Source organism: Ixodes scapularis, unplaced genomic scaffold (assembly GCF_016920785.2).
Source record: "Ixodes scapularis isolate PalLabHiFi unplaced genomic scaffold, ASM1692078v2 PGA_scaffold10__122_contigs__length_95168666, whole genome shotgun sequence".
Taxonomy (NCBI): domain Eukaryota; kingdom Metazoa; phylum Arthropoda; class Arachnida; order Ixodida; family Ixodidae; genus Ixodes; species Ixodes scapularis.
Genome location: NW_024609836.1, coordinates 84,165,837 through 84,190,852, shown reverse-complemented (window position 1 = coordinate 84,190,852; position 25,016 = coordinate 84,165,837). Strand labels below are relative to the sequence as shown.

Genomic DNA, 25,016 nt, shown 5'->3' with positions numbered 1-25,016 from the left:
TGCTGTTCATCAACATGGTGGTATGCAGCTTACCGAAAGGAAAAAGGCATTTTGTGGAACTTCCCTATAGTGACTGGAAAACGCCTATGCCGTTCGTGCATTGAACAGTCCCTAAAATGGTAACAAAATGAGTTACGGCAGTCATCGAGAAAATGCTAAAGGGTTGTCGCCATCCCGACAGTCGGTTGGAGAAGGCCCACGAATGCTGCCAGAGTTTCCACCAAACGTACAACCTCAGAGCAAGCTACAGCCGAACAGGTATTTTCCATATCTACCTCCAATGGTGGATTCGTGGTAATCCACAGCATTCGCCGGTTGCAATGCCCACGCAAAACATTTGAGGGCACTGTTAGGCGGCGCATACTGTAAGTGTATGCATCCTCACCAGATGTCGCCACACAGGTTGGAGAGGAACACTTCCTGCGAGCCCCGGAGGAGAGCGCACAAAAAAGAAGCAAGCGACATGTGGGAGACGTGCGGATCGAATGAGATGTTCGGTACAACTTCACGTCAGAGCGCACAAAAAATGAAAGACGTTTACAAATCTCTGTAATGCAGCACTAGAGTGCAGCTCTTGAGGAGGAGGGAAGAGAGTGGAGGGGAGGGTATGCCCCTCCTCCTCCTTCTGCCGCTTAATTTGTTCATGAGTAATGTGACACAAAGTCGTGATGCCATTTTTCCTGCCATATTTTGCAAGGAAACTTAACCCGCTAAAGTTAGCAGGGAAATTTAACCTTCTAAAGTTAGCGGTAGGGTTGTGCGAATATTCGAAATTTCAAATGGTAGTTTCGAATAATAGACTATTCGATATTCACTTCGAGAAGGACTGACCTATTTGCGTTTTTCGAAGTGTTAATTGCGGTGGGTTAGCCCTGTTGAGTGCACTTCTTTCTGAGCACCGGTGCACAGTGGAGAAGCAATACCTGCGGAAGCGAGCTCCGCGGGTGTTGCTTCTCTGCATTACATCGGTGCTCGGTAAGGAGAGCACTCAACGGGGTAACCCGCAGCTATAAACACTTGGGAAAGTATGAATATCGCAATTGCGTGCTTGGAAGAAAAGCATACATTCAAAGCGGGATGGTGCACGCGTGCCAGCTGTATTTGGGAATAAATGAAAACTTTGTGAATGTGTATATCTACTTTGTAGTAAAGGTTCCTAGATTAAACTGACTGTTATGCAAGAGTATACTATGTTAGGCAGAGATGCCCTCACAACCTGCTTTCAACATGCACGATTATTTCGTTTTTAACATGAGATTAAAGAAGGAATGTTTTACATAGCAAGATTTGTAAATTCACTCAATTGGGTATAGTTGGCCATCGCTATAGGATTCATTTTATGTCAAATCCGTCGTTTACTTGCCATCCCAAGACATCAGACCTTATGAAGACACAGTTAAAAAATACAGATAAACTTAGCTTATAAATGAACAAGTGGAACAACATTCACAAGCTTAGCTGGGTTTTCGTCTAAGCATTATGCAAAGGTAATGAAAGGCAGGGAAAAACTATTTTATATTCGAATCGAAAATATTCGGCCAAAACTAGTGTTCGCTTCGAACTCAAATTCCACTATTCCCACAAGACTAGTTAGCGGGGAAATTTTCCCACTACATTTAGCGAGGAAATTTTTCCGCTAAGTTAAGTGGGAAATTTTTCCGCTAAATTTAGCAAGAAATTTTCTTGCTGAATTTAGTGTGGACATTTACCCACTAAATTTAGTGGAAAATTTCCCTGCTAAATTTAGCAGACAAATTTCCGTACTAACTTTAGCGGGCAGATATCCCATAATGCAAAGCGCGGCAATTACACTGACGGCGATGGCGACAGCGCCGCCGCTCGACCCAGAAGCAAGCGCCTAAGAGCGGCACTTTAAAAAAGGTTTTCAGATCTATTCACATTTACCCCAGGATGTGAAGTTTGTTGGAGCAGATAATCGAGTCTCAAGCATGCATAACCAAAGAGCATGAAATAAAGGCACGATAAATGCCCCAGCAAGACACATGTTCCAGGAACTGCAGCCAGGCCCCCTTGTTCGCAACTCGAACCCCAAGCTTCCTAATTCCTGCAGCCTCTCTTTTGCGAACTGTTGGTCCAAGTGATTCCGAGGGCTGCTTCCTCACCTTGTAGAGGTCCGTCAGCTTGGCCTGCGCCTTGAGCTCCTGGCCAAAGCGCTCCTCGAGGTTGGCGTAGGCCTCCTGGAGCTCCCGCACACGGGCAGCCTGGGCCTCCGCCCTGGCGTCTTTCTCCAGAGATGAGCTCTTCCAAGACTCCAGCTGCGTCTGCAACACCCGCACCTGCACGAAATACCAGGGAGAGTCAGTCTACACCCCGAGTAAAAAGGGTGCAAGGACGAGACCATTCAACAAACGATACTACAGCGGGAGCGATGGACTATATTGCAAAAAGCGCTCTCTGGCCGCCGCCATTTTGCGACTTGAGCGACCCCTATCAGCCAGAAATTTCTGCCACTTGTCTAAGCTGTGGAAACCCGGTCAGTGCGACTCCCCACCTGCATTGTGCATTTGGAGTTTGCTGGCTTTTCTTGAAAAGTTTTACTTTATTGGACTGTTTAGGATGCTTACAATTTTTGTGTTTTCTTCCACTGTGAGAACCAGGGAATACCAGGGCTCGTAGCCTGCTCGGCCTTTGCAGGAAACAAATGAAGAGAGCGAACGTCAAGCAGCCAGCGACGCGGGGCGTTCAACATTCTTCGAGGATTATTTCCGTTGAGATAATCTCCAAAAAGCCTTCCCGGCTATGTTTCCGATCTTCGTGAACAATAGCTGATAGGGCAGGGGGACGGAAGAGATAAGTTTGTTAATTTTCTTTGGTGCTCTGCTTTTTGCACAACACCAAAGCAAATGAATTAACATATTTTTTCTGTTCCTATACCCCCAGACCCTATCGGCTATTTTTCGCAAAGATCGGGAATGTAGCCGGGACAGCAGCTCTCTTCAAAACGTGCCCCAAAACAAGCCGGATTCCATTCAATCATTGTGAAGTGACTATCGTCGATACTGCATATCGGATATGCTGTGTTATTTGAGACCTTACTCAAAACCTGTTCGGACAATGCGAGACCGTGACGTACGTACAATATATGTTGTTCGGTCGATGAGACTCGTTGAATTTCATGTTGTGAGCAGGGAATACCTGTGTATTTCGGCTATCCTGCGGTGTGGTCAAATATTTTCGGCATTTAAGACCTTAATGAGTGTATGGTGCCACAAAAAAATCAACATAAAATGAAGCAAACATTCCAGTTGCATTTGTTCTATTGTGCATGGACTCACCAAAAATAGCTTTCATTTGTTTGTTTTTGTTCCCAAAAATAGTACAGTGCCCCTTAAAAGCCTCGAGAGACTATTTGCCATAGAACACAAGAAGAAAAAATGAGACTAACAGTTCCCTCTAACGCCGAATTACAGCACAGCTCTTGAGGAGCTCGAGGGGAAGGTAGGGAAAGAAAGGTATGTACCTCCTCCCTCATCCGTACCCCCCTCTACCACTCCCCTCCCATTTAGCGGGAAGCTTTTACTAAATTTCCCGCTAAATTTAGTGGAAGAAATTCCCCGCTAAATTTAGCTGGGAATAAAAAAATACCCCGCCAAATTTAGTGGCGAATATTTTTCAGCTCAATAGACCCTTTCCGGAATTCAGTGCCATCTGGTGACTGAAATGGCAGTTTATCTTGTACTATACTAATGGCGGCAATGAACCTGTGGTTTGCAGTATTTAATGGGGCACAGTCACTTAAAGGTCAGCGGTAAACGAGAATGTGCACTTCACTACAATTATTTTTCAATCTCTTTTAGTGTCGATGGCGAAACAAATGCAGCCAGTCGCAACGAAGCGCCAACCCACATAGACGCCTTGATAGAGTTCTATACATCAAGGGGCTTTGAAGCCGAGTAAGTGCTACAAACAGATTGACTGGGACCGAGTTAGAAATGAACGCTTACGCAGCTCTTGAGTTCAATTCCTGCTTCACGCCGCGCTAACATCTAGAATGTATAGGCCTCGAATCATCTGCTTAGGAGCATCTTCAACTTCTTCCTTCATCAGTAAACAAAAGGCCGCCATTAGTATTGCACATATGCCGTTTTCAGATGATGATGATAGTGATCAAAGTGCCCAGACTGAATTCCGGAAAGGGTCTATTTAGTGGGGAATATTTCTCAGCTAAATGTAGTGGAGAAATATTTCCGCTAAATTGAGCAGATAAATTTTCTCGACAAATTTAGCGAAATCTTTTTTCTGCAGCGGGAAAACTTTTTTGCTAAATTTAGCAGGGAATTCTTTTCTCTAAATTTAGCGGGAAATTTTTCTGCTAAATATAGCAGGGAAATTTTTTCACTAAATTTAGCGGGGAAGATTATCCATAATGCAACAAGTAATTACGGCGACGGCGACGCCGCTCAAGCCGGAAACGGGCGCCTAAGAGCTGCGCTCTAAAAATAAAACAAGGTAATTTAGCTGCCACCAGAGTCCGGAACTGCACCTCTGCAGGCTGCCACAGCCCACTGACGAGAAAACCCACAGCCCAGTGCAGGCGGGCAACACTGACGTACACTCTCAAGACCTGGGACGCACGCCGTAAATCACTTTGTTCAAGACTGTCGCTAGAAAGGTGTATAGCATAAGCAAACCAAACGAGAACGACAAGCCTAAATTTACCTCTCATCGAAAAGCTCTTTGAAGGGGGAGGGGTATTGTGCAGGCTCTATTACTGTTTTAACGTTAGAGAGACAAGCTTACCGACGATGTTATTTAAGTACGGAGGACCTCGAATAACTTTCAAACTTGCAACTCATGCTAAGTAAGGTTGCGATTGTACACAAACCTTAAACGTTGAACTTGTCTAATAGGAACTAGAAAAGAATTCCAAACTCTTCAAACTTTTGCAAGCTTGAGCCTCGAGGAAATCCGAAACTGCCGAGTACAGACCAAGAGAAATTTCAAGAAACTTTTAAGTTTGAGCTTCAACGTTGTTCAAACTGTTACGAAACATTACGACCCCCACTTGCTACCCTTCACCAATCAATAGACCAGTTTCGAACGTTTGTCAAGCAACACCGGCGGTCACAATTTCTTGGGCACGAAGAGCGTGACTGGAGCTGATCCCTTTCCAGACGTTGCAGCCCTTGTGTCCAATACGTCCTCAGAGTATATGCTCAAACAAAGGTGGACTCGGATGACCAATGCAGCGGCCACTAGACAGCGCACTTTTAAAAAGGAATGAGGATGGCTAGTTGGGCTAGTTGGTTTTGCATCATGGCGTAATACGCCAAAACAACAGGGACAGACAAAACGAAGGTAGAACTAGACAGGACGCGGCGTAACTTTCAACTGAATTGTTTATTTAGAAGACAGAATTTAGGAAAAATATAATATAAAAGCAGGCACACGTGGCAGAACAGATAAGGTCCAAAAACACACCCCCCTCAAATGCCAGCGTCATTGGTTCTTCAAATAGTAGAATTCTTTATCAGTCAATGACAAAGAGGGAGCGCTTATGCAAGTATTGTCGTGGTGGGACCTAATCAGGAAAGCTTCATGAATTTCTCTTGCCGTTTTTGTTTTATAATGGCCCATGACACAGGTGTCACCAAAGATGGGGCTGCACTTTTCAGAGTTGGGCCCGCAATCGCAACGGTCACAATGAACCGCTAAGTGGCCAGACGGGGACTGTCTGATCGCCAACGCATGCTCTCTGACCCTATCATTAATGCATCTCCCCGTCTGGCCAACGTACACCTTACCACATGACAAGGGGATTTTATACGTGACACTGGTAGCGCACTCGCGGAACTTGGTGACATGTCGTTTTTTGCACGACTCTCGTGTCACATCCGATTCGTCTCCTAATCGGCTTATCCTCTTACACAGCGAAGAAAGTTTGTTCGGTGCTGAAAAAACGACTGGTATGTCAAAGCGATGGGCCACCTTCTTCAGATTGTGGGACATCTTATGTATGTACGGTAGGGCAACAGGCCTACCTACTCTCTTAGGAGCCCTTTCGCACACTGCGCTGTTGTCTTTTCTCATCTTTTTTGCTAAGGTCTCTGAAACATCTCGAAGAACATGACGGGGGTACCCTGCCGCTTCAAGTCTGCTGAGGTGAGAATGAAAACTGTTGTTCATCCTGTGGGGGCATGATTTCTTTAGCGCAGCCCTTAGGCAAGATGAAGCAATGCCCCTCTTCACTAACTTGGAATGCGCCGAGCTGAATGGAAGCATTCCTTTCTTGGAACGGGGCTCATACGCCCAGCAGGTGTGCTCCGCTCCAAAATATATCCCAAGATCCAAAAACTGCAGCCGACCACAGACCGACGTCTCGTGGGTGAATTTTAAGCCGAAAGCGCAGCTTGCGAACAATTTTAAGAAACCGGTGATTGCTTGATCATCCGCAATTACATTTGAAGCATTTGAGGGGGGTGTGTTTTTGGACCTTATCTGTTGTTCTGCCACGTGTGCCTGCTTTTATGTTATATTTTTCCTAAATTCTGTCTTCTAAATAAACAATTCAGTTGAAAGTTACGCCGCGTCCTGTCTAGTTCTACCTTCGTTTTATCTGTCCCTGTTGTTTTGGCGTATTACGCCATGGTTTTAAAAAGGGTCCGTCGAGGCAGCGACAAGCGTCGATGCCCGGTTCGATAGGCCTTTTGGCGTTCCACCCACCGCCTCCTTCTGCTCGTCCAGCTGAGCCTGTAGCTCCATGGCCACCCCGGTCTTGTCCCTGCGCAGTTGGACCACCTCCTGCTTGGACTGGTGCAACTCCTCGGAGAGCTCTGCGGCACGCTTCTCCAGAAGGTCGCGCTCCTGTCTCAGGTGGCGCTCCGTGTGCTGCAAACAAAGAACACTCGTGACCGAACGACGAGGGAACAGGGGAACGCTTGCGCCCGGTGCCGGGCATACGCAGGACTGCGGTCTTTCACTGCGCTAAAAAAAAATTTTGAGCAAAACATTTTGGTTGGAAGACTGGTATTTGAGCCTTGCAACACACTTCTATTCCGGGTCGATGCGTTGAAACGAAAGCGTGTTTCGGAAAGTTTAATGCACCAATAAAACTACTGCGCACACCGAAAATCTGTAGGTGCGTCCAGGCACGCACGAGCTTCCGATCTCAGACGCTGGATACGAGAAAGCGACGAAAAAGGGCGGCGGTGTTCCTGCAAAGACCACTCACCTGGGAAGTGGTCTCCTTCAGTTGAAGTTCTTCCAAGCGGACCATCTGGTCACGGTGCTGCCGGTTGCTCGCAGCCAGCTCCTCTGTGAGCTTCTTGACCGTCTCTGCGCAACGAGATGCCGACAGGTTGCCAAAAGTACAAAGCAAAACGCGGGACACAGCGGAGGTATGGTGCCTGGAACGTCTCTTCAACTGGTGCGTTTACCCTCAAATAATAAGGTTGACAACTGGGCTAGTTGGTTCTTGTTATATATATTGAGGTGAAATAGTGCAAACACAAAGATGGGAAGAAAAATGGGACAGGAAAGAGGACTGGCATGTGCAGAACTCGGTGTTTTCTTTTTTCCTTTTTTTTTCCTTGCTTATAGTAGTAAAATTCCTAGTTGCGAGTTAACGCTCTGCCCTGTCCCTTTCTTCTTATTTTGTGCTGTTTTACCTCAATATGTACCGTCCTATCCCGCCCATGCATCAAAGACGGTCTTGAGGTGGCAACGAGTAGGGTAACAGGCGGCGGTGCTGTCGGATGTCGTGATCGTGGCGGTAGGTCGTAAAATGCTGACAAGAAAGTCGCCATCGTTGCGGCATCACAGCTGCGTCTGCTTTGGATTCCGTCGACTGTCTGGCTGCAGTGCTACCTGCAGCAGAACAGGCGTCTGCCGCATCCACTACCGCTGCTGCGACACCGGCAGAATAGCAGTCGGTGAGAGCACGACACTTCAGCGACGTCATTGGGAGGAAACAGAGGGACCACTTTTTTGGACGCTGTAAACACAGCAGTCAGAGATGCGTTCCAGGCATCAAAGACTCACTGAAGGCATCGTTTGTTGCTGAGACGTAACCCTGTTTCTGCCAGATTTAGAAAGGTCTTTCCAGTGACGCGCGTCGCAACCAGAGTGTCGAACCGAAATTTTTATCGGTTCGTTTCCGGTTCGGGTTCACGGCTTTCGGTTCGGTTCCGGTTCAGTTCCGGGGAGCAAAAATAATGGTTCAAACCGGTTCGAACCGGTTTGAACCACTAAATTGATAATATATTTTCCGCGTTGTTCTGACACTATACACTATTTACGCCGTGAAACAATCAACTATATAGTTTCTCCTCTCATCTGTGCAATTAACTTTTTTCCAAAAACCAAAAATATGAAATTCATTTTTTTTTAAATTTCTTAACATACATAACGGCGTGTTCATACGACATAACATACACATTACCAGTAACATATATTTACCTGAATCCAAATGTTTCAGTATAACAGTAAGGAGCTGAGCTTGTTGGTACATACCTAAAAAAATTGATCAGCTTGGAATTTAGTACTATACTGTCTTTTCCTGTCCTTTCTTTGTGTTTAGGTAAAACTCTAAAATTCAAGCTGATTTATTCACACAGTATAAAATGTTGACGCCAAGTGTGGCATGGTCACCAAAAATACCCTTGATTGGTACAACTTTGTGTCGCAGTATTAAAAGTTAAATCGTGATTGTGTCCTCGAACTAAGGAATTAATTACTGCACAAAATTATGAAATGGGCACCTCGTGGCCATATATATCATGAAATATTGTTTACTAAATATGTTTCACAATATATATATGTATATGATGACGACACAACTAAGCAAAAGGCAATGAAATTTTCAAAATGTCACGAAAGTTCTAGGATAATCCCCTTCAGTCTATTTTTTTAAAGAAATGCCGAGCGTCAATCAAAATGCTTGTTGTTTTAACCAAACATTGCTGACACTCAGCACCGCACTGCATGCGGCTAATCGTGCAGCAAGGAGCAATCAAAATTGTTCAGTCTAATCTATATGCACATTCGCACTCAGATCGAATCTTGCCCAAAATAGCGCTTGCCCACGTTAGTTAACATTTTCTTATACAGGATAAGCTGGCATAGCCTGGCTATTGAGGTTTGCTCTTGACAAGAGGCCGGTCAATTTAATTTGCAAATGAGTATCACCCTTGCTAATTGATTATTTTAACGCAATAGCACTGAGAAGCTCATGTCGCAGAAAAGTCGATTTCGGTGACGTGACTGGAAAATCCTGAATGGTCGATAAGGTCATGACGTCAGAGCTACATGCCCTCGCTCAAGAATTTCAAACAACTCACAATGCTCACGTGAAACGTGACATCACGCATGGAATGAAAGTGATTAAAACATGACATGTAACGTGAATTGCAGGTCGCCGTATGTCTCTAATAATTTCTCTTTGCCTTAAAGAAAAAAAAAAGAATTTTAGGAGGGATTCGATCCCACGACCCTTCGGTTGCGAGTCAGACGCTCCCGACTAGGCAACCGAGGCACGCTTGCGCGGCAAGTAAGGAGGCGATTTTAAAGCCGAAGCTTAAGCGTCCCCCAAAGTACCTTCTTTATTAAGTAAAACGAAGTAGTATTTAAAGTTTTTCTCGGCATGGCAGCTACTTAATTGGATATTTTCTGACAGTTTGCGTGCGTAATCGTCATGGTTCAGCCGCGCGCGCCCCTGTTTACTTTGTTTTTGTCCAGCCCAGAGACACATTAAAGCAATGTTTACCATATAGAAGAGGCAATAACAGGCTTCTATATGTTTAAGAAGTTATATTTGTGAGGAACAAATTGTTGTTTAAATTAGCTTCAAAATCAGAAATGTATGTAAAGCTGTCCCAAATAACCTTCAACGTGCCTGTCGAGGATACAAACGCCGGAAAAGATTGGCAGAACACAGTTCAAATAATTTTGGGGGGCATAGCTTTTGGGTGGTCGGCCATTTATTTATGTTGTCAAATAGTCAGTTAGCAATGCAATATATTTTTATAATGATCAATAAATATTACCTTAAAAGTTCACATAACCGCTTGAGACCGACACGGAAGGAAGATACTCGAAACTACGCGAGCTGTTGAGTCTGCGTAAAAGTGTTTTTCTGTTTGCTGATTGGCAGTGTGAAACATCGGGTTGTAGGGTACGCTAAAAAGGACTCTGTGTTCACATGACAGATCTGAAAGCAAATACTCGAAATGTTAAAAAAAGAGAAAATAATGGTATTTTCCTAAATAATCTCTTACAGAACGCCTTACTGCAAAAAGAGATGCGTAAAGGTGCACGCAATGAAATTAATAATTTTGCACGAATAGCGCGAAGGACCGATGAAATTCTTAAAATCTTAATATAAATCTCATTTCATCAGCTTACATGAGCTCGAAACTTCGCAAAATACTACCTCGCGAGGCTAATGTTACATTCGGTTTTACCTGCACTTGTTTTGGGCCCTCGCTTTACAACACTGTGCTTCAATAATCATGCGCTCTAACATTTTTCTGGGCTGCCATCTATCATCGCGAGACTGCAATAAATACTGGAAAACTTTACAAGTAGGACATCTATTGCTAGTGTTGCGAACATCACATTTCACCAGAAAGCTGAACTGTTTAGCATGGCATGCACGTGACGTCATCATACTATATGCTAATATTCATTGTGGCTTCTTGCTAAGAAAATCAAATTCGATGATGCAAAATGCACGCTGCAGGAGGTTCAAGCTCAGTGAAAGCCAAGTATTTGAAAGGCACGTATTATTATTCGTAGTGCATCTTCGCGAGGAACTGCGCAACCGTCTGGCACGACAAAAACGTGCTTTTTGGCAAGAGTGTTTTTGCAAACAAAGTAGTTTCCGGGCCCACGCTTTTTGGTCTCCGCCAAAGATGAGGGAAGGAGGAACCTCTTTACAACAGAGTATGTTTTTAAAACTACCCCCCTCCCCCACACACACACTCACGCACACACACGCGCTGATTTTTACATCGGAGCTATTAAGGGTCAGTTTCCCATCATGTCAGTCAGCAAACAAATAATGACACAAAACTCTTGACAGCTACCGCCATCTATAATTGACGGCGGCAACCAGACAACCGGCTTCCCGGTTGTCTGGTTGCCGCCGTCGCGCATTGATGGCGACAACCTCTCCAGTCTTTGCACTCTGGCTTGCCGACTTGCGGCCGGCCCATTACTTCATTCCCACCATAGTACAGCTTCGCTGGTCTTCCTTCTTCACCAAGGTGGAAAGGCTGAAAGTATTCCTGAGGAATTGCCTCCTCCGTTTGTGTGTGCTAAATCCACAATTTTATTTGTCACTTGTTAACAGCAACCCTCCATTGCTTTTTTTTGTATTATTTTGCACCCCGCAAAGTTTAAAGCGGTCATCAAATGATATCGGGTTGGAATGTTCATGAATTTTCAGAGGCGTATTCGTCCTAGTCTGACCCAAGTATACTCGCACAGGCCGCCACTGATCCAGAAGTTCCCTTGTCACGGTGGAATTACGAGAATAAAAGGGAACTATATCTTTCAGTATTGTCTTCGCAAAGCTTGACGACGTAATTGGGGGATCGAACCCACCCGCCTGACGACAGTCGAGCGCGGCTCATGGATGAGACACGAGAACTGCGTGAGCACTGTACATCAGCTCGTAACAATCAATGCCTCGGCGGACACTCGGGCAGTGGCTTGTGTCCAACCACTGCGGTGATGAGATTAGCCGAACTCTAAAAATGCCTGGAGCTCCAGCAGGCGTTTTTTCCTTTCCAACCCCACCAGGGGGCATGATTAACGTTGGCGGCCTCAGATAGGTACCAGGCCAGGAGGCCGCTTCTGGCTCCGAGTTGAGGGGATCAACGATGCTCATATTTCTCTAATTTTTTGGCCACTGCCATTGCCTAAAAAAAAAAGAGCAAAGCCAAGTTTATTTAGTTATTAACGTTAGGAAGTGATTTTAAGCAGCGTTATGTGAATGTATAGAAATATTTGTATTGTTCCTTTAAGCAAAATACAGAGGTGGTAGAAACCTTGAGAACGACGCTCGTGTGAGACTTAGGCCGTGTTTTAAAATTTACATGATCTTACTCCAGAGTAAGGGTTTTGTTTTCTGGCATTCCAAAACCTAGCCGCGTCCAGCACTTTTCAATCTGTGATGTCACGTGACATGACCCGCGGGAGTAACTCGGATCCATTTGGGTAAGATTTGGAACACAGCCTTAAAGCGACTGCCAATGTTCGGCTCTCCCTCTGAGGTCAATATTTTTTTTTCTGTTTTTCTTTCAAGTATTTTTTTTGTACAGTTCAAAAATTGGGCAGGCGATCGAACTATAGGGGGCGTTCTTACCCGTTTGTTTCCACACACCTAGGTGTTTACTCAACACAAGGCCTCTGCACGTGCACACAGGCCTTATGTGCATGTCCATGTCATCTTCTACAATAAAGCGCAAGGCACAATTTAATGTAAAAAATACTAACAATCGACGAAGCGACGTTAAGTATCGGATCTATCCTCAGAGAATGCTAGCTGGGCCCACTTCGGCTTTTGTGCTGAGCTGGGACCATGCATGCTGCATTGTTCATGCAGGCCGGAGTGGAAACAAAAGAGCCCCCCCAAGCAGCACAGAGTTGGCCAGTCATCGGCCAGTGGCTGGCTGTGGTCCTTGGCCAAGTGGCCAGACAGTGGCCAGAGACTGGCCGGTGACTGGCCTTTATCTGGCCATTGGCCAATGGCCACTGGCCATCAGCCATCGGCCAACCATTGGCCAATGAATGGCCACTCTCTGGCCACTGGCCAAAAGACCATCGCCAGAAATTGGCCATTGCTTGGCCAAAATCCGTGGTGCTTGTCCTCTTCCTCACCGGAGAACACGAACTCCAGCCGAACGCTGACGCCGCGTTCGGTTATGCCGGCCGAGCGCTGAGTCATTGTATTTATTGTCCCCATCCGTGTAGTTCTAAAGCTAACCGCTTGGGGCGTCACGGTCGCTCCTCCTCCCCAATAACGAAAACATTTTTGAGTGCTTCAATAATGTAAAATTGGTCGTGCAACATTTGTTTTTGTACTTTCAATAAATACTGTTAAGAAGTAACTCCTGACGTTGATAGCTTGCGAAACGAAAAAAAAAAAAAATAGCAGATGCAAAAGAAAATAAAGAAACAAATAGCTGTCGATCCCCTCCTCAACTCGCAATTTGAACAAGCAGCCACGTGATCTGACGCTAATTATATACCGTCAGTGTTCATCATAGTCAAGCGCTAGGGTTTAGAAAGCAAAAGCTTGGGCTGGAGCTTCAGATATTGTTAGAGTTGGGCTATTATCATCTTTAATTGAACACAAGCCGTTCCCCGAATGTTCAGCGATGCTGATTGGCATGAACTTGAGCACTCGATTCGGGGCTATGAAAATTGTTTACGTCACGGTGTCACGTGACTCGGTGCAAAATCGTGATATCATGTTACGTCACGCTGTCAACAAGGTTAATACATCTAGTGACTTTCTCAAATTAAATCGACTTGACGCAGTGAGTCACGTGACACTACTTGACAGCATGTATTGACACCATGACGTCACGTGACAACGTGACACAGGGTTAATCATAGTGCCAGTACAAAAGCGCCACGAAAACCCACAGTTTACCATACATTGCAATTCTGTATGTGACAATTCGAACAATAGATAGAAATACAGCCGCCAATTTCATATTCCCATATGTTCGTTTTATGATACTAACAAAAACGAAAAAAGAATACCTTGAACCGTTTTGAACCGGTTACCGTTATATTTTTTTTCGGTTCGGTTCCGGTTCAGTTCCAAGATGGCGGCGAAGATTTCGGTTCGGTTCAGTTCCGGTTCGGCTAAAAATAACGGTTCGGTTCCGGTTTTCGGTTCGGTTCGGTTCCGGTTCGACACCCTGGTCGCAACACGCGCCGCTATCGGGAGAAGATAAGCCTCTTGGCGGAACGTCATCTGCCATTCTGCGGCTCAGCGAGAGGTTCTTTTTCTAGCTGTAATTCGGTAGAACCTCTTGAAAGTCAAGCCTGATACAGTCAAGATATATCCTGGTCCAAGATATCAGAACCTCCTTCTTCGTGAAGCCTGATGCAGTCGATATGAAAATACTGAAGCAAAATTTAAGTATTCTTGTACCCATCCTTCGAGCATTTAAAGCACTGACGTGGCAAAGGTACCAATGACGTAAACACCTTTTCTGAAAACAAAAATCTAACTTTGGTACAGAAACATTCTATGTTGTAGACCGCAGATCGAAGTTACTTTTCGATCTAATGCAGTTTCTCACGAGCAAAAAAAAGCAATTTCTGTCGACTTGACTAGGCTCTTTGCTCCATACCTTTGTGTCGAACGAATCCCACCCAGGCTCATGCTAACGATTGAGATAGCGACGACGCCTTGCCCGTAGCGAGGTGCTTTCCGAACAAATAAAGAGAGCTGCTGATTTGTCATCCAGGTCCAGATGTTGACAAGACGAGGGGTGCGGAGGGAAACCGGCGGAGAGCGTACCGTTCAGGCTCGCCGCTTCCTCCGCGCTCTTCTCCAGCTTCCCGACCAGCTCCTGTTTCTCCCGGGAAACCTGGTCCAGTTTCTTCACGGTAAGCTCCTGGGAAAAACGTGCGACATGATACAAGACGTGCCAACACCCCCGTTCACGACAGAGCCTAGCCCTCTGAGAATATGTTACAGGTAGGATTCAGTGTTTTCAAGGTTTATTTTGTCACCAATTCAGAGACAATATTTTCTGGATTTACTTTTTATCGCAGATTCCATGCTATTTGCTACCACTATTTGGTGTCGGGCAAAAAAGTGGGATCAATCGAAGCATATGTTGAAGTAAATAGGATTCCCTAACTTTGCGCGAACATGCACGTGTCTCAAATATACTTGAAAAATGTGCCCGTATCGATAAGAAAAATAAGCAAAATGTGTAATTCTCAAGCAAAAAAAAAAAAAGCCTCGCAGACAGTTTACTGGGGGCTGCATTCTGAGTCAATACAAAATAAAGCTGTGGACAAAGATTTCTTCTTGTGAAACATGGTTTTTTTTTTTTTCATTCAAGGACAGCTATGATTCGGGAATTTTCAGTTTTCCCCGATTTCGATAAAACCAGCACGGGCGCTAATTATCAGGGTTCATCGGTTGTTACCGAAAACACGGAACTGCAGTTATAGGGCCCGCTTCCATGAGACAAACGTTAACGACACAAAAGAATGCCACGATAACACCATTGCAAACTTGCCAAGTTTAGCAGACTTCTGTCCCGCTATACGGAAATCTGTCACGGAAGTGAATTAAGATAATGTATTACAGAAATCACAAATTTTGCGGGCAACACAGTGGACGGTGTTCACGTGATGTCGGTGTGACGGAGGTCGAAGCACGTTGTCGGCGTGACCTCGTTTAATACGTGATGTCACAAGGCACCGTGACCTGATTTCAAGATGTCACATGACCCATAGTGTCACCAAGAATGCGTCTATTGTGTGTGTACTATGTACGATGAGTTCAGCAAACCTCACATATAAAGGCCGAACGCAGCTTAACACATGCTGCACATTCGTGTCAGCTAACTTTATTCGTAGGATTGAGGAAAAGTGTGCATCTTAGATCTGAGCACATATCACAGCCAGAATAATGGAGAAGTTAGTTAAAGGCGTAGTCAGCTGGCTACTTCTTGACAGTGTGGAAACATTAAAGACTGAGCAAACGCAGAGAGGCAACTAAATGAGTGAAGTACCCGGACCTGTGCGTTTTCGCCTTTTTGGTTATTGGTTTCGTAACATCTGGCTTTCCTTTGAGATTACGTCAAATCAAGAAACAGTCTATCAATGCTACCATACGCCACTTTCTCAAGACCGAATTGTGCGATAAATAGTTTAAGTTACGAGACTGCTACTTCACGCAGATTTAAAGCTTCGTAGGAGCATGAACGAGGTGACACACAAGCGTCTAAAAGTGGCCCCAAAACCCGTCAATTAAAAATGAAAATGCTGCGAAACTTGATCCCCGCTTTTGTTCTAACAGTGGCACACTATTCATAGCCTCGTGAGAACAAAGCCAGGCAGCAGCGTTTAGGCACTTTTTTTTTTAATTGAGACGCCCCATTCCTTTCCGGTTCATCGGAAAGACGACAAATCTGTGGCACTCACCAGGTCTGCCTTGGTGGCTGCCAGGCTCGTCTTGGACTCCTGGAGCTCGACCTGGCATCTTCCTAGCTTGGCATCTGCACGAATACAAGGCCCCCAAAGTTTCTGTCACACAAACTTCTCAAAGGCCTCCGACAAGGTACTGTGCATGCCTAGGCTTGTACGGATACATGTCCCAAGAAGGCACACCAACAAAAAAAAAACATGCTGCAACTCAAAAATGGTTATTCGGGGCTTTACTGCTCTTTTCTGCGGTCTCAATAAGGCTGTAAGTAATAAGTTGCGTAAGGTGCATATTCATGAACAAAGATGGTCGATGCGATGAATCACACTTTGTATAACCATAGATACCGCATAAATTTAAAGCAGAACCGAACGTGCAGATGCAGACTGAAACAACCCACGCAACTTCCAGGGCCTCCAAGCTGACATTCCTAGCAATGGACTTCCAGCCTCAATTTAAATTTGACCGTATTTACCAGCCAAGATGCAACTCCATGACTGACAGGGCAGTGTCAAGGCACTATATTCAAGTGCTTTGCACCAACACAGTTCTTATGGGCGTTATGAAGCGCTCTGAAGAATACACAAAAAACCTCTCTTCTGCACACAAATGCTTTTTAAAAATAAATTTGCACCTAACAGCCAGTAACGCAATTGGGATGGTGACAGTACATAATTATTCCAAATCATTTTAGAAAACATTCCATCAGCAAATTTAATGGCTACCGTGCATGCCGAAGAGGTATAGTAGCAATTGGCTGACTCGTGCGATCCAACGTTTGTTTTTAGGGTATGGATCGATGGATGGATGGTGCATATGGCTAAACCCAGTGGATCGGGTGGCGGGTTGCGCCACCTAGCCAATATTTTATGCGAGAATCTCAAGGCATCCTTACTTAGGTCGGCCACTTCCTTCTTGAGCTGGTCCTGGGCTTCGCTGGATGCCACGAGCTGTTGGCTGTGATCCGCAAGTGCAGACTCCAGCTGGAACGCACTGTGCTCTGGGTTGTAAAAAGGACAAAAAAATGCAGTCAACATAATGTTCTGCACTGCAGAAGAACCTTGCAATGGGCAGTGGAAAACCTAAGCAGTTCCCTGGTGAAAAGAAACACACTAAAAGATTTACTAATTACTAAATATTGTTTTTGTTTTTTTCGCCCAAAAATATACTTTGCGTTGCCAAGTGCTTAGTCACCACCCAAATGCAGCACTAGCACTCCAGACAAGATGCCAAAATTTCAGAGCTTGCCGTTATCTGAACATTTTTTTTAAACAATTCTCAGTATCCATTAACATTCCAGTTATTCCAGTAACCATTCACGTTCATGCATGCATAGGCCTCATCGGCCCTCATTTCCTCATTGAAAATGTCAAAAATCGCATGTAACTTCTTAATCAGATAGCAGCAAGCTCCAAGGTTTTTGCCCCCCATCTGGTGCAGATCGCTAGCGTTACATTTGGGCATAGACTGATTGTTCGACAATGCATATTTTATTTCTGCTTTGGAAAAGAAATGCAAACTCTTTGTGGACATTTTGTACTCTTAGAAAACTAAAAAATAGGCCTCAAGGTACACCCTTTTAAAAAGATACTACAACGAAATTTCGGCGCTCATTTTTTGGTCTATGTGTGTTCAAAAGAGCAGTATCACATGGAACATACCAATATCTTGTTAAAAAAGTCTCGAAAAGGAATTTTAAAACGAATTAAACGATTAGCACAGAGCACTTGTGGATGTCGCTAACACCTCGTTTGTAATGCTCGTCTAGGAACCTTGACAGCTAGTGATGGAGGTTGTCTCGTCTCCGGCCACGACGAGATAAGAGGAGAACAAGGAACTCCCCTCTTCCCGAGAATGTTTTTTGTGTGTCGCAGAAGTCGCTATTGTCCCCCTAGAAGATTATAGAAGATTAACCCGTCACTCAAAATTCGTACAAAAGCAGCCGCTTCAGTGGCTGGAATGACTAGGCCATCCTCTCGACGTCAGCCTTGCCGTAGCTTTGCTCGCCTTGAGACGACCTACGTCACGATTGCGTTGGATGTCACGTGGTCTCCACTGGGCCTTCTCCGAGCGCTTGCCAGAGTGGGCCGTTTATAACGAAAAATACAGCCACCAAGATCAAAATACAAACGTGCGATTGTCATTTACGGATATTGTGGATCATATTCAACCTATTTTTGAACACGACGGGAATATTTCAAATTTCGTTGAAGTATCCCTTGTCATCACTCAGCTTACAAAGCATTTTGCTAGAGGACCCAAGAAAATGTTGGGATTTTGCGTCGCAAAGCAACTGAGGCTATGAGGGACGCCCGGAAGACTCTTTGAGGAAGAAACCACCCAGAATCAAACCCTTAACTTTGTCCTCCGGACTGCAAAGTGGCACCAGCTATTTATTTGTGATGTCTGCAATACTCTGAGGTGAGCATGTTGGTATTAACATAAAAACTAGAAAGAATTGCCCTGTTTAATGTATTTTTGTTGAATTATTCTGAAGTTGGGTGCTTCATTTCATCAGGGGACACACACAAAAAAAGAATTTCGAAGCACATCGTGAAATGCTCCGAAATTCTAAAGTCACAAAAAAACCTTACTGCAATGTCACGGAGCTCTGGATGGTAATTTACACACAAAAGCAATTAGGTAATCTTTAAATGGCAAACCATTTCCACACATCATCTTTTTTATTTATTTATTTTTTATTTTTTTTTTTTTTTAATTGGCGTTGAGATGTTTTGTTGGCGCCACCTCTTGGGAGCCCTCCCGTGACAGAGCTGGTAGAACGCGAGCAGACGACGCGCTAAGGCAAAGCACAGAGTGGCTACGTTAGTTCACATCTATGCCGATTAAGAACGCTGTTTTTTTTTATTAAACAAACGTGTATGATGTTGTTGTGGGGGATCTTTCTAACGAAAAACAGTGCCTCGAAGTTGTTTTTCTATATTTAAAGAAACTTTAAAATGTTCAAAAGCAAGCCTGGAGCTTCACATTACAGCTTGTGCGGCATGCGTCAGGGCTATTTACAGCCTCTCTACGTCTTGAAGTTTCGAATATGTGGAGGCTGCTCTAGAAAAAAGATTTTATGTTCATCAGAGTAAATGTCGTTATGTCTTCTTAGCTGTGCACGTGCGCACAGTCGTGTTGCAAAGCATCACAAACTTGTTTAAGCTACATTGAGCTTGTCAGAACCGACACTTCTATCCAAGCGTGACTCGAGCTCACGCTTAGCTCCTCCCACATCGAATACGTGGCAAAGAATTTTGTCATATTGCGACGTCTGCTCGAAGAAAAAGCAGAAACGTTTACAAATTCTTAAATTGTCATACATGGCCCGGCAAATTCAGGCGATTGATTAATCTGTTCTATCCAATTTTTACTAAGAATTGTTTATAAATTTAAGATCTTTCACTGAGAAGCGCATCACGCGTTATGTGCTTTGGGTCCGCAAAATAAAATTAAAAAATAACTAAAATAAATAAAATCGTAATTCATAGCAATTGGTGTACACCTCATTTTTTGGGGATGCTGGAGTGTCACCGACTTACTAGATTTGAGACTTTGATTGTGAGGGGCTTATTCAACCGATCGCGCAGACCGGTTTAATAAGCAGGGACTTAATTGAAACGACTCCAGATGCCAACCACCGCTTCTTCCTGCCAGTTTTCTGAAATCAACTTGGAACTAATAGCACTCAAAGAACACACTGGAACGAACAGGATACACTGAGTCGCTTTCACTGAAGTGTTTACTACACACGCGAGAGGTTCTCGAATATCGCTTTCCTATTTTCAATTTGATGAAACATTTCTTTTTCAATTCTATTTTGTGGGTCATAATAAAAATATACACCCTATTCGCCGTGGCAGACGTTGTAGTGCGGTAAAACGCTGAATATTCTATTTTCATCCAGCTTTTTGTACAGGAGTAGGGAACAGCACACCACCATCCCAGCGACTCGGCACCTAAAGGCCCGTTCACACTCTTGCAACTGCGTACAACCGAGAAAAACAAGACCGGTTTTTAAGCCCCTTACGACATCTTAAAACCAGCTCCACAGCAGCGCATCCGGTCCTAAAACGTCGCAAGAGGCTTAAAACCGGTCTGGTCTCTCTCGGTCTTACTTGGTTGCATATAAGTGAATGGCACTTAAACGCCAAGAGTGTTTGTTAGCAAGACTATGCATCCCACGGTTTCAAGCTTTGGTAAAAGGTCCTACTACAAATATAATTTCACCAAGCAGAAACAATGTGTAAAACGGACTTTGCCGCGCGTTACCCAAAGAGCGCATGAAGTGAGCTGACGAGCCGAGGTATCCTAGATCTTTTTGCAGGCTGTCCCAGCTAGAGCACTATATAGCTCCTACGGAGCACAGTAGCACAATCCTTTGATCCGCGTGTTTTACCGACAACATGGCCGACAGAGCAGCTCGGCGCGAGTCACGTGGTACTAAGGGTTCCAGGAGGCGGCCAGCCCTATGGGAGTATACATGGAGATCGACTCAACACGGCTGATTGAAAAATAAACACCGAGTTGACACTTTTCGAAACTAGTCTGTCGTGAAGTTGGTAAAGTACTAAACACTCTATCAAAGTTTTAATAATATTGAATCCATGTGAAAACTTTGAGAAGGCAATTTCCACGGCTATGGCGTCTGAAGCAGACGATTGTTTTGCGCAGCGGAGATGGAGTTTATGGATTGGCCGGAGCGGGTCACGTGAACGGTGTGACGTCGCCGCGTCGTCTGCTGCACGATGCCGTTCAGACATTTTTTTTAAACAAATTACATTATTACATGGCACACAACTTAGCGCAAATTATTATAAACCAGGGCCGTAACCAGGGGGGGGGGTTAGGGGGTTCTGACCCCCCCCCGAAATTTTTTTCTGGGTACAGCCCTGGTCGGTGCACTGGCAGCCAGCCTATGTTAATCTCCACCTCTGCGCACGCGCAGTGGCGCCGGTCGGCTACCGGGTACCGAACCAAGACCGGTTCTCCGGTTTGCTGTAACTCTCCATTATATGCCACCGATGCACATGATTCATAGGCGAAAATAAGACGATAGACACTTTCAAAATGGCCACCATTGTCCCCGAAAACCCCCCCCCGAAATTTTTTTCTGGGTACGGCCCTGTTATAAACTGTTCCTTTATTACGTGAAAAATTATTGTCGTTCTGTACATCCCCAAAATATTCAACAAACGGCGATTTCCTCACGTTCCCCATGCATTTGTGACCAGAGTTGGAACCCTCGGGCGTTCGCCGCTAGTCGTTGAGAGATGGCGTTCTCGATTGCGCTACTCTGCTCCGAAGGAGCTATATAGTGTTCTAGTCCCAGCCTGTCCTACCCGTGACGTCACAAACGATGATGATGATAGCTAAAGAAGTGCCCCTTGCAATTCGCGCACGCCACTGATCTCTATGACAATTGCTGGATCGCGTTTGCCCGCTCCGCGAATGCGGTCACTGGCGGCCATCTTTAAGTAGAGTTATATCACCTCTAGCCGATGTAAGCTGCTGCAGCCGCTGTCATCCATCCATGGTTTTGGCAGGTGAGTTGGCAGGCTGCGGTCAAATTAGCGTGTGTGATATTGCGTGCTTGATTAAAATTATTTGACGAAACATGTTTTTGAAACCCGGCGTGAACAGTAGTTTGGTTTTTTAGGACTTGGTAAAAGTTTCACGAAATCGCAGCACCGGGAGAAAAGCTGCACAGCACGTATCGAAAGTCGCATCAAAAGAAGCATCGAAAGCAGACGACGGTACGGAGTCTGCTTTTGATGCGAGCTGCGCTGCTTTCCCCCGGTGCTGCGCTTTCGTAGAACTTTTGCCGGGTCCTCAAAGATGAGGCTACCGTTCACGCCGGGTTTCAAGAATCTGCTTCGTCGAAAAACTTCAATCAAGCACGAAATGTCACCCACGGTACAGTGTACTAGATCTACGGCTATTTTTAGGGCAGCCTGCCGCCATTGCGCTGTCCGCCATTTTACTATGATGGCTAGAGATGATATAACTCTACCTAAAGATGGCCGCCAGTGACCGCATTCCGGTCCATAGGAGGAGCTGGGGGGCTATGTTCGACAAATGTTTCGTTTCTCCTAAAAAGAAACGGAAGTGACTGAAGCGACGATATCGCTTCTGATTGGTTTGAGGCTCAAAAAACGAAAGTTTCCTCTATCGTCATTTGAGCCTCTAGCCAATCAGACGCGATACTGTCAGTTCCGTCACTTCCGTTTCTTTTTAGGAGAAACGAAACATTTGTCGAACATAGCCCCCCTGGTCAAACGCGATCCAGCAAATAGACATAGAGATCAGTGGCGCACGCCGCCAATAGAGCCGTAAGCTTTCAGGGTGATATCTACGAAAAGTAAAACAGAGAAATCCAGTGGCACTCAGCTTACGAACACTGGAGCTCTAAAGCGCAAGCGAAACGACGTCAAACAAAACTGGTGACGCGAGCACCCTTTACAACTGTAGTACCCTGTAGCCAAAAGAAGGTTTCCCCGACGCACAAAGTTTCGTACTACTATGCTGCGGCGCAGCATTCACGAACAGGCACGCTTGAACAGCTTACAGCTTTTCCAACAAGTTCACCGGCCGCGAGAATGTTTAGCTGACTTGACAAGTTACCTAAACATTCCTTACAAAAACAAGAAAAACCTACGCCGGTTACCGGCCTCACCTTTTGTTTTCGAGAACATTTGGGTGCATACGCAGCCAAGTGTCCTAGAACGTTGGTCCTGCTCAGCATGACAACTGCACGGTTCCTCCGCTTTAAACATTTGTCATGAGCTGGTGCACCTTAAATTTCCGTCATAACTTGTGCTTCCCCGCGAACAATACCGGCGGTCCCGCGTCCTGTCATGCGTGAAACGGACTCACCGCAACGCGCCTTGAGCTGGGCATTTTCTTCCCGAAGCGCCTCGACGTTCCTTAAGCTCCCAGTCACGAAGTCCTCGAGTTTCGTCCTGCAGTCGGCGTCCAACTTTTGAATTTCGTCGGCTTCCAGAACGCTGCTCAGCGTGACGAGATCCGCCATGCTGCAGCCGCCATCAGATTTGGATTGGATTGAATTACGTTGGCTTCCCCACCGCCCCACTCCGCGAAAGCGGCCACAGGAGGGCCATCTTGCATGCGGCCAAATCACAATTCGGCTAGCGTTGCAGAGCCTGGCGAAAGCGTGCTGAAGACACGTTTTCTACTTGTTCATCGTCATTCGCCGAAGACGTTTTGTTAAGAACCGGAGTAAGCAGTGATACGTGCCGTTGAAAATATGTATACGAAAGTGCAGTGCCGCAGGAAAAGGGTACAACTCGTCGAAAGCAAGTTTCGCCGGTCTCAGGCGTGATCAAAGCTTCCTTGGCACCTTTTTTGACCTAAGAGGTGTAGCACCCCGAAGTGCTGCGTCGCTGTGCCTTCGCACGTTTGGATACCAAGCAAAAATCGATGCCGTGGACATGTGTCTTGCGTGTGCAATGTGCGTGAAACTGTATGTGCGGCCAATCGCTCCTGCGAAAACTGCTCATCGCAACGAAAAAAGGCTTGTGGCGTTTTGGTGCTGGGCCAGGGGCCCACTTAGGAAAATTATTGAAGTCCGTGATAATTAAATTGTTAATTATTTTTGTGTAATTAACGTTTTTAATATTGCGTTTAAGGGCATGGTTTCAATTATAAAATTGCTCAGCATCATCGAAAAACACTAAATCAACAAAAAATTGCAGAACGATAGAAGGCACGCGAAGCATTTTACGGCTTTCTGAAGAACCGCACAAAATCGACGGGTTTTTAAGTTTCGGTTTGCTATCGGAGCGCATCTCAGCCCCGGCGGCACTGCGCCCCGTGGAGAGATAGTAGGGAGTTTTCGTAGACCGCGTTGCCCCCTCCGCTAAGCGTTCCGCAACGAAGAAGTTGCTACTGCGCCTGCGCGCCGATAGCCTTGACTGTGGAGTTCCCGCTATATCGTAGCGGGTTGCGGAGGGCCTTGCGGGACGGCGAAAACGATCTACGAAAACTCCCTAGTGCGACGAGCCTCTGCTGCGTCGCACGATGACAACGCAGCAGGGGTATTTCAGATAATGAATACAAGATACAGTATCAAATACTCTCGATCAAAAGTATTTGGAAGATACCAAGATACTTCAAAACGTATTTGAAATACAGTGTCTTGAGTAGAGTTTTTGAGATAGGAACAAGTCTCGTTTTTCATGTCGCTTTGACCACAACCCACGCTACCGCGTGAACCAGGCATAATATGTTTGTCGACGTTCATCAGCACCACAGTCCTTCAATCGCTTCCCCGAAGGAGGTCGAACCTCTGGAAGCTCGCTAACGCCAACTAATCACCGACTGCAGGGTTGAAACATACACTGAATAAGCTCAATGCGTTGCGCATTGAGCTTTTCGTAGATGGTTTTCGCCGTCCCGCAACGCTCTCCGCAGCCCGCTTCGATACCCGGAACTCTACGGTCAAGGCCATTGGCGCGCAGGCGCAGTAGCGGCTACTTCGTTGCGAAGGGCTGGGCGGAGGGGGAAACACAGGCTACGAAAACTCCCTAATGTACCATAAATAATAGGGAGTTTTAGAAGACCGTGTTTTCCCCTCCGCTAGCCCTCCGCTACGAAGAAACCGCCACTGCGCCTGCGCGCCGATGGCCTTGGCTGTAGAGTTCCGGGTAGCGGAAGGGCTTAGCGGAGCGGGAAACACGGTCTACTAAAACTCGCTAATAGGGAGTTTTCGTGGATCGTTTCCGCTGTCCCGTAACGCTCTCCACAATCCGCTACGATACCCGGAACTTTACACTCAAAGCCATCGCCACGCCGGCGCAGTGGCGGCTTCTTCGTTGCGGAGGGCTTAGCGGAGGGGAAAACACGG

The 25,016-nt window shown here is 45.6% G+C and overlaps 1 protein-coding gene across 1 annotated transcript in view; it reads right to left on the bottom strand.

The window, feature by feature from the left end:
- LOC8023683 (nucleoprotein TPR) overlaps positions 1-23,189 on the bottom strand; it is a 95,480-nt gene extending 72,291 nt beyond the window's left edge. The window contains exons 1-7 of the mRNA XM_040499998.2: positions 23,027-23,189; positions 17,043-17,147; positions 16,147-16,220; positions 14,504-14,600; positions 7,193-7,296; positions 6,685-6,849; positions 2,124-2,297 (exon numbers count right to left, since the gene is read on the bottom strand). Of these exons, the coding sequence (XP_040355932.2) occupies positions 2,124-2,297; positions 6,685-6,849; positions 7,193-7,296; positions 14,504-14,600; positions 16,147-16,220; positions 17,043-17,147; positions 23,027-23,183 (876 nt within the window). The 5' untranslated portion in view covers positions 23,184-23,189. The remainder of the gene's footprint in view (positions 1-2,123; positions 2,298-6,684; positions 6,850-7,192; positions 7,297-14,503; positions 14,601-16,146; positions 16,221-17,042; positions 17,148-23,026) is intronic.
- Between the last annotated feature and the right edge of the window lie 1,827 nt (positions 23,190-25,016).